The 10,200-nt window shown below is 37.9% G+C and overlaps 1 protein-coding gene across 1 annotated transcript; it reads left to right on the forward strand.

The window, feature by feature from the left end:
* Positions 1-358: 358 nt before the first annotated feature.
* On the forward strand, positions 359-4,499 carry LOC139710777 (apoptosis regulator BAX-like). Its single transcript, XM_071622692.1, has 5 exons — positions 359-401; positions 1,546-1,786; positions 2,492-2,627; positions 3,445-3,561; positions 4,370-4,499. The coding sequence occupies exons 1-5, from the start codon at positions 359-361 to the stop codon at positions 4,472-4,474; spliced, it is 642 nt and encodes a 213-aa protein (XP_071478793.1). The 3' UTR covers positions 4,475-4,499.
* The last annotated feature ends 5,701 nt before the right edge of the window (positions 4,500-10,200 follow it).

The following is a 10,200-nucleotide window of genomic DNA, read 5'->3' on the forward strand; positions in this document are numbered from 1 at the left end:
TAGAATTTCTATCGTAATCTCACTTTTGAAATTAACATGACATGACATATATACATTAATTGCTAGTATTCTTGTAGGCCGTACCCAGTAGATCCATCATCTAACGGCTAGGACCCTATCTAGATCTATTCTAAATCATGAATTCATAGACCGTCTAGGAGGATTCCATTTTTTTTTTTTTTTTTTTTGTGGATCACATTCTGTCATTTGGCTCCATGCAACATGTAGAAAGAGCGATCTACATGTAGAATACCACGGAACGAGTGTCAATGTCTTCTGTAGAGCTTTTTTTTTTCTTTTTTTTTTCTTTTTTCATTTGCTGCAGATAAATCTCTGTACAGTCACAGGTCCCTGAACTATGGCTGAAGGCGGGTCTGACAGTGCTTGTGATGACACAGATGGTAAGATTACTAAGAAGAAGAATGATAGAAAGTAAAAAAAAAAAAAAAAAAAAAGTGAGAAGGAGGAGGTCTTATTCATCCAGGCCAGGGTAGTCTCTTGAGGAATTTTAAATTATTAAAGGATGTTTTGTTCATTGTCATTGGTGAATTAACTCATTGTGTGCCATGTTTGCACGCCCGACTCAGTCGACAGCATGCCACAAGTTGTCGTATATTCTGCTCAAATGCACAAATCCAGCCAAACCAATCTATAAATCACCAAATGCAACAATACAATGAAAGTGTTTCTCGTGATTCCATTTCTTTCGCATGTAACTTGTATTTTGTTCGATGATTGACTACCAAGCAGTATTCCCTACTGGATTCGCAAGTAAATTCTGAGTCTCTGCCACTGTTTTGTGTGCAAAAGTAATGCATCTATACAATACCGTAGCTACTGGCCTTTGAAAAAAGAAAGAAAGAACAGTCATAGATTTGTTTTATTGTTTACATCAAAGCAAAGCTTGGTATTTTCTTTATAACTTTGCTAACTACATGTCCAGGGTAACAGAAATCTCTTAAAGTTACATAGATTTGAAAAACAAAATATTTCCGTGAAGCATGACTACATTGCTGTCTCAGAATAATGAATTCAGAATTCTGATGAAACTACACCTTCCAACACATGCGTATTTGAACCCTTTTTTGAATGAGATAGGATGGTCCCATTCAGATAAGATATATTTTTCATGCTTAGTCTTAGTGTAAACTTTCACATTTGAAACTTTGCGGAATCTTGGAGATTCATTTTGGCCTTTCTTTTGTGAGTTATGAGTGGGTGGTCACATACATTCAGTACATTGCACTCCCCGGAAAGGAAATTCCGGTTACAACGAAGTAAAAATGCATGCTGCAGCATTATCTACTCTATGTTTTTTTTTTTTTAAATATTATTGCTTATTTGTTTGGTTATAACAAAATTTCAATATAACGAAAGAAAACTGCCGGTCCCTAGGACTTTGTTATAATGTTAGTCAGCTGTACCTCAGTTTGCTGAATTACACTTCACAACACTAAGCAATTATGACCAGGGAAGCTCTGCTCATGTTGGCACCGTAAGGGATTGTTAAACGGTTGCACCATGTGATCTACCCCCAATTGACAGCCAGTCTGGTCATCGTACAGCGTCAGGTCAGCGAGGAGGATGTGGGCGCCCAGGCGACTGTGCTCCTCCAGCACTTCATCGTGGAGCGCTTCCAGCAGGATGGCTTCGAAGAAGCACCGCGGCTGGAGGACCTCCGCGGTGAGGTGGCCGTGCACCAGGGCCAGGACGTCATGTGGAACGAGGTCGGTTCCATGCTGCGGGAGATTGGAGACACGCTGGACAGGGATCGGGAGCTGCAACGGTAAGACCTTTCAAGAATCCCAGTCTAGGTAGCAGACCATGAATATCACAGATTTATATGGGCAGGTGTGATTCCAGATTTGCTAGAAAGAGTAAAGTACAGTACAGTATTGCTTGTGCTCACACAGTCAAAGTTGAGATTGTGTTTCTTTCAACCTCTACTATACCATGGGTACATGAAGTCCATACCAGGGGCACCAACCACCTTCAAAAATGATCACAGAGCCAACGTCAGTAGAAAAAGACAATGAAGGAAATGGAATGAATAAAGTTTCGATAGAAAGGTAACTGTAAAGTTTATTACTATTGTACTTTCATTGAATGGAAGCTTTCATCAAGACAGCATGAACATGAACATATTTATTACATTGGTGTTTTTTGTTTGAAATTGCAACTCTGAACCCTGTAGAAAGCAAAAACAATCACAAACAAAGTTTCAATATTAGTTTCAGCCTTTTTTGTATGTTATTGCTTCATTTGTAATCTTCAATGATACATAATATTATGCAATATTTGCATGTCTGTATATTATCATATTTCTTTTCTTCAAATGTGAAGCTTCACGCTTTAAATATTTTTCTATCAGGACTGAAAATAATTGAAAACTAACTGAAAATTGTCCATGGAGGAAAACTTGTGATTTGCAGCTTAATAGGTATCTTAAGTGATCTAAGAATCGTCTGCATCTCCAACCTGTACTCTTCAGGATGATTGACTCTGTTCCAAGCGACTCACCGATAGAGGCCATCATGGCGGTGGCCCACGTCATCTTCAGCGACGGCGAGATATCCTGGGGCAGGATCGTTGGCCTCTTCTACTTCGCCTACAGGATGTGTGCTAGGGTAAGTGCATACATGATTATGTCTATGACCCTGTTTACATTGCAGAAATGGGCCGAGCCCAGGCTGAGCCCAGGCTGAGCCCGGCCTCAATTGTGGTACTCGACCCTGCAATTCTCTCCATTTACAGCGGTGGGCTCGGTCCTGGCTTTTATTCAAACCTTCAATATTTTGTGGTAGTGGTGCTCTGCTTGTATACAACCTATTGTTACTGGGAGTGCTCCGGTCGCAATTTGGTACCGCATTTGGCATTTCGCTCGTTTACAGTGAAAGGAAGGCCTGACTTGGCCCGAGCCAAACCCAGCCTTCTCACTCACTGTAAACGAGGTCCTAGAATCTTGAGCTATACTCATGTCGTGATTCGATTGCCAAAACTCTCAGGACATTAACTTATGGAGAACCCTCAATGTCCTTACAGTTTTATTTTAATCTTCTTGATATCTTAAAGTTTATATGTGAGTTTGTCCTTGTATTTGTATCAAAGCTTAAGGTTAATTTGGAAGTAGGGAACAGGTATCCAAGCGGTATATGAAAAGAGAAGTCACCTTTGAAGACATTTGAACATATGGCAATTTGAACATGAAATAGCATTGCACAGTTGGATTTATTTGAATTCATGATACAGTGAATCATACCATTGTCTTGACTTGGCATGCTCTATAAAGTTACAGAATACATGGCACTCCTGTAAAAATGAGTTCTGTGTGTCCAATGGAAGACATATACTTCAAAATATTGACTGTAATCTTTCAAGTCCGTTGAACACGGTTCCTTTCACAGCAATTCAGTCTGAGTCAATGTGTGGTACACCTCCATGCAGGCAATAGATTCCATGTTGAGGAATAACTTCCCGGAATGGATTAACAGGCTTATCAAGGAGGTCGTCAAATTTCTGGTCGTCAAATTTGCGCACTGGATCATCAACAGGGGAGGCTGGGTAAGTGCTATAAATGCAAGATCACTCACTATGATGCAGTGTGCTTTTACTTTCAGGTCCTCAACATTTCCTTTAGCTTTCTCATCTTTTCCTTCTACGTGCTTTTATTTTTCATCTCATTCAGCATCTCGCTGTTCTTCCTCAACTGATGACTTCTGTGATTCGCTGTGGTCTTCTTCTCGATCTTCTCTTTTTTCTTCTTTTTCATTTTCATTTTCATTTTTATTTCATTTGCGGCCAAAACATATAATATGACAATTTCATATAAACAAATTAAGTACAATGTAACTATTACATTTCCAAATGAAATTTAGATACACGTCATTTGTTTACATGACTCAATAAACATACTAGTTGAAAAAATACATTCTTCTTCTCCATCTTCTCTTCTTCTTTATTCCTTGTTGACATTCTCCTTCGTTTTTTTCTTTTCTTTCTCGTGTATTACTACTTGTATCATTTTTTGACGACTTTTGTTTACCTCTTTTTGTTCTTCTCTACTTCTCTTTCTTTGCTATTTTCATTTTATCTTCCTCCTTCCACTCCAACTACTTCAGTTGATACATGATTAGTGGTGTGGTTACTATTTTTAGAAAATATGTAAAGAATCTGAATTAAGACTAGTTGATAATGGGATGGAAACATGGGAGAGGAAGGCTAGAGAGCTGCAACTTGGATCCATATTAAGTTCGTCGAACTCTTACATCTTGCGTCAAGATTCATATTACTAATGTGCGTTTTATGAATGAATAGACAACAATGAGGTAAATTATTCATCTGTTTTCTATTGGTTTCCTTGTCCTACCAGTTGGCCATCCGGGAGTACTTTGGCTCCCCAACGTGGATCTGGGGTTTGTTGCTGACCCTTTCGGGGAGCCTCGTGATGCTGTCCCTCTACCAGCTCAGGAAATGATCGAACAATGTGCTAGTCTTGTTCCCAGGGAGAAAGTTTTTTTTTTTTTCTCCTCAAGTGACTCTGATGACTCATGCATACAGAGGTTCCATCCAGGACATGCATTCACACAAAGGAAAGAGTGACTGGTATGTGCTCTTTTGTAGAGATGTTCTGTTCGCAGGAAGCGAAAGAATGGCATGATGGAGCGAAAGCAGAACTGGGTGACACAAAAATACAGTGTTCTGAACTGGAGGCTACTGAACATCACCAGTCCTGTGAAATATGGATGTGAACCAGTGGTGTAAGAGTGTATTTCATTCGTTGTTGTGTTTTGCGGGAACTGTTTCGCGGGAACACTGTGACTGTTTCCATACACCATATCAGCTACTTTGAATTCCCAATTTCCCCCACCTCCTCTTCCTCTCCACCTCCTCCCCCCCCCCCCCCCCCCCAAAAAAAAAGGTACTATTCATTATCCCTTCACACTTGCATTTCTGTTTGCATGCTCAGTATTTCTAATAAATGACTGTATAAGTCTTCATTGGCAAGTGCGTTATGATGTGACTACATCACTGGTCACATATTTCCTACCCTGTGTACATGTACATGGTAACTTTTGGACGTTAGAATCTTGAACATATGTGGCCCGCCACAACAAAAGGATGCGAAAGTCGGCATAGAAAATTTTCTGAAAATGGCATGACATTATTCCCTTACTCTTCTACTTTAATTTCATATGTAGCACAACTCATAAAAGTACTGGGTTGCGGAGATATCAATGATTTTAATAGTGCATGTCAAGTGGTTAATAAAATCAGAGTTTCGGGAAAACGCCTTCAAAGTTTTCCTTCCAACGCTATCATGACGCTATCATGATCAAGGGGAGGAGAGACAGTTTTCACCTCTTGACAATAGAAGGCATGCTCCTAGTGACCTCCGCGATGTTCATTCAAGCTTAGCGCCAGCGGTCTACGCACGACCAATCAGTGATCAGGATGCCACGCACTGACCAATTAGATCACTCCCTCGTTGCTAGGGGCGGAATCTAGCTGTGGCACTAAATTCAAATCTTCGGACAGGTTTCTTTTACGCTGAAAGTCGGAAAATCATAGCCTAGAAAAACATCAATTTCTTGCCTTTCTTTTGATCATTTAGCTTCGAAATTTTGGCAGATGATAGACAAAACATTAGATTACAAAATCATGCCAAAAACAGAAATTTGATTGTTGTGACCAATTTTGATGATGCAACTTCAAGCTCAATTTTTTTCGGCTCAGCCGTCAGCGACTTTAGGATCCTTTTGTTGTAGCAGGTCACATATGTAGATGTAAAGTTCATGAAAGAGGTGTTTGCCAATGAGGAATGGAGCAGAAAAGTAAGGAAGTCAGGAGCAGGATGAAGAAGATGAGAAAGACAGAATAGAGAGTTTGTCTCTTGACTCCGACTGCTCTGTTTGACAAGCTTTTACACCTACAGTATGCCTCCACTGAAGAACTGAAGAAACCAGCATTCACTAAAATGTCATGGAAGAGGCAGTGCCATTTGGATCCATCATTTTGTAAAAATTACTTGGTGTTATCAATTTTTTTCTTCTGTCTTCATTAAAAAATTCGTTAAAAAATTTGTCTTCATTCACAATCAATTCACTCTCAGTTCGGGCGTGATTGGTGCAAATTTTAACAGAGGTTAAAGGGATTGTATAGTTTTGGTTGAGACCTAATTTCAGATTTCTAACATTTTTTTGTGAGATAATGAGAAACCTTTTATGAAATATGAAAGAGCATGTAATTCTATGACGAATTCAACATTTATTGTATTTGATTGAAATGAAAATTGGTGAAATGGATGAGATATTAAAAAAAGAGCAATTCTGATGAAGTGTGGGAACCACACTTTATTATGATCGCTTTGTTGTTTGCTGGAATGTTTCAGTCATTCCAAACCTGATTTTCATCTAATAAATGTTTAATTCCTCTTAAAATGGTATGCTCTGTACTATATCATAAGTGTTTTCTTGGTATCTCGCAAAAATTTAAAAGCCCAATTCTCATCTCCACCAATACTGCATCATCCCTTTAAGTGATGTTTTTACAAATTTGAAATTCTTTGGAGAAAAAAAAATTATAAGTCCATCTCAGTTTTATCATAGTATTGAAAGCTAAGCATCATCTAGATTAAATATAATACCCCTCTAACTCTTGTTGTGCCCAAGCTTTTTCATCAGCATCAAGCTTTTTCCATCAGTAAATTCCACCTAAATTTGACCCAGTTGTAAAGTTAGCAAAACCAATCAAGTGTACACCATGGCAATGTGCTTCAGTCCAACAGGAAGGCCAGGGTGACACAATGGGGATTAGGGGGTTAGTTAATCTTTATTCATTGACAAGTTATTTTCTCATCATCTGAGCTAATTGGCGAGTGACGATCTCTGATCTGTGTGCCAATCGACGAACAAAGCACAGCGTTGGTAAACTGAAATTCCACTGCGCATTCAATTTTGTATCAATTCTAACTTTGGCATTCAACTTTGCATTGATTTCAACTTTGTCATTAACTTTGTATTGATTTCAACTCTGGCATTCAACTTTGCAATCATTTCAACTTTGGCATTCAACTTTGAATTCATTTCAACTTTGGCATTCAGCTTTGTATTCATTTCAACTTTGGCATTCAGCTTTGAATTCATTTCAACTTTGGCATTCAACTTTCAATTCATTTCAGCTTTGGCATTCAGCTTTGAATTCATTTCAACTTTGGCATTCAGCTTTGAATTCATTTCAACTTTGGCATTCAAATTTGCATTCAACTCCATACTTTGGCACAGCTGCTGAATCTCCCTAATTTTGAAGGAAGCTTCATGAAAACTTTTTGTATCTCTTTTTTCTTTACAAAAGAGTATAAAGATCTTCTGAATTTGCAAATTAGTTGTGCCTGAGTTGTATTTGAAATGGGCGGAAAATGTTAAAGTTGTGGTATACTCAAAACAAAAACTTTCTTCAAAAAAAAAAATACAGATATTGGGCATTATCATACATGTGAATTTGGAACAAGAACATGTTATGGAATTTGCCTTTTAATGAAGGCAACTGTTATTTTGTGTTTTGTTCAGGGTTTTCATTGAAATGCTCAAGGCATCATATTCATGCAGCCAATCCATGACAGTTGGGGTCTTGTAATTATGAAGACATACCTGACTAGACAACGGGACTTGGGATGTGTGTACATCATACATTTTTATCAATAAATGTATTTAATTGCATGCAGAACTTGCGTGGATAATTTTCATGTGAAGTTGTTGATCTTTATGTAATGGTTGTCCACTTTCAAGATGGGATGTGCTCATCTGTACTATGATTATGAAATGAGGTATTACCATTGAGCCACAATTTACAGTCATTTTGAGGATATTATTATGCTGCTACAGTCAGAATGCTGCAGAAATCTTTGAGCTGTTTTGTTTACTTCAGTTACAAGTTGATATTGCCGACTGCCCTCTGGCCGAAGTTCTTCTAGGTACCCCAGTCGCCTGGTCAACCAGTGGCCCGTTAGCTATTAAGTGGCCAACTGGGTCTATTGCCATAGTGATGGACCACATCTGCAGCATGTTGTCCAATTACCAGAAAAATGAAAAGTCACTTACTGCACTTTGATATTCATGTTATCGGTTGATATCAAATTTCAAGCAAAACCATTTTTCTCTTCTTATTTCTTATCATGAGCTTAAGATTAAGTGAAAAAAAAAAGTATTGTTTGATGCTTGTAGATTAGTGTGTTCACTATGATTGGTTATTGTTTTCTGAGAGGGAACTGGTAATGTTTCAAAGTTATGAAAGGAAATGCCACGAACAATCAGTCTTGTTTATAACTTTTGTTGAATGACAGTCATGTAGCTGAAACCAACACCATAATATTTTCATGACAACTACTGAAGAGCGAGGCAATTTTAATGAAAGTTAACCCCCCCCCCCAAAAAAAAAAAAAAAAAAATAGAGGGGAGGGATCTTGTTGCCATTAGGTGTGGTTCAGAAGGATTCGCCTACCAAAATGCTGGGATTCAGAGCAAAAACCACTGAAATAGGGTGTGCTGTGTTAGGATGGGAGTAAAGTTTTGCCGTCGTTGAGATATAGCAGGTTTCTTGCAAGGTGTCACCTTACTTCATTTGTTTAATCTATGTTGACACTTTCCACAAACTGCCATTCCATTTACCCTGTGCATTGTTCTTAGGAGTAGTTTATTAGGAGTAGTTTAGGAAATTCAGTAGCATGTTGAAGTGAAGTAAACCAGCACTCTCCATACCCCAACCCCCTTACAAAATGTAGATGTGTGATAAGTGATACATTTTTTTATGTAACTTCAGAAGTTAAAGGATCTGCAAATATTTTAGAGAACTGCAAAGTGACCTATTTGTTTCATTAAGAGGTAATTTGCTGTGTCTTTTATTTGCGGTGGGATTTCTGACCAAGACTACTAAAAGACCAATAACAGACAGCAATGAAATACAGCCCTTACATGTAACTGTAAAATAATCTTTCTGAGTGTTGCTGTTTTGAGCTTTTTGTTGTTATTTTTGTTAACGGTTGGCATGTTTGTTTAATGACCTACCAGATGTTTCCCCATATCAAACAAAAGCAATCATGCAGAATTGGAAAAGCACTGATTTTCTTGAAATTTTCTTGTGACGATGACACCTCCACTACAATTTTTATTCATTACTTCAAAAAAACAGGCCGCTAATCATGTCTTATGATGGTGTAGTACATATGAAAGACTTCATGAACTCTGTTTGCGTTGTGCAATTACCCAACCGTATTTTATTCTCTGGACAAAGTGATGATGGTATTAATTTCATTCATCATTATGCATAACAAGTAGGCTGTACTATCATGGTGTCATCTAAACTTGCGTAATGTAAATTTATTTGTATATATTATGTAAACATGTCAAGACTGTACAGCTGAAATCATGGGCATCTATTTGTTTGGTCAGTGAAATGGATCTGTTTTTGTCATGCCATAGGACTTCATGAGTGGTTCATCAGTTTATTCATCATGGGAGGAAAAGAAAAAACGCTGCCAGCCAATTTATAGTATTTCAGAAATCCTCATATATGCGGGTGTTTGAGCACGTGGTGGTGTATTTATGTAGGGTTGAGTTGAGTGTACTTGTTTTTGGATGATTTCTTGGTATTTCATGAGTACTATTTTGTTCTTGTGCTGTCTGTACTGGAACTGAGGTTGCCATATATGTTGCAACTCATGCCAATCATTGTATTTTATCAATATGGGATTTTATAGTTTGCCAGAATTGGTATCATCATTGATTAAAAGATACGACTAATTGAATTGCTTCTTACACTTTGTCATGCATCCAGTTTCAAGAGTACATTATACAATAATTATGTGTTTCCACGGTTGTACACTGTATAACTTTTCATCAAACATATTGTATACCAGTGTCCTTAATGAACCTGCTCACTCTCTTTTCCTCTTCCAAATCTTAAATTTACGCTTCAAAATGCAATCATAAGCTATTTGTGGTGGTTGTGTGAACTGCTTTTTATATCCCCCACTGATTTTGATTTAACAATTTACTTTAATCCATTCATTTCCTACGCTTGAGAACCAGGGTGCTACATAAGTCTTTTTTTTTTTCTATTCTATTCTTTTCTTTTCCTTTCTTTTCTTTTTTTTTTCACCACTTACCCAGTCGGTAAACAGATTTTCAAATTGTTGCAGGACACGTC

The sequence above is a fragment of the Diadema antillarum genome, unplaced genomic scaffold (assembly GCF_040938485.1).
Source record: "Diadema antillarum isolate AM-2024a unplaced genomic scaffold, OU_Dant_1.0 scf00000039, whole genome shotgun sequence".
Taxonomy (NCBI): domain Eukaryota; kingdom Metazoa; phylum Echinodermata; class Echinoidea; order Diadematoida; family Diadematidae; genus Diadema; species Diadema antillarum.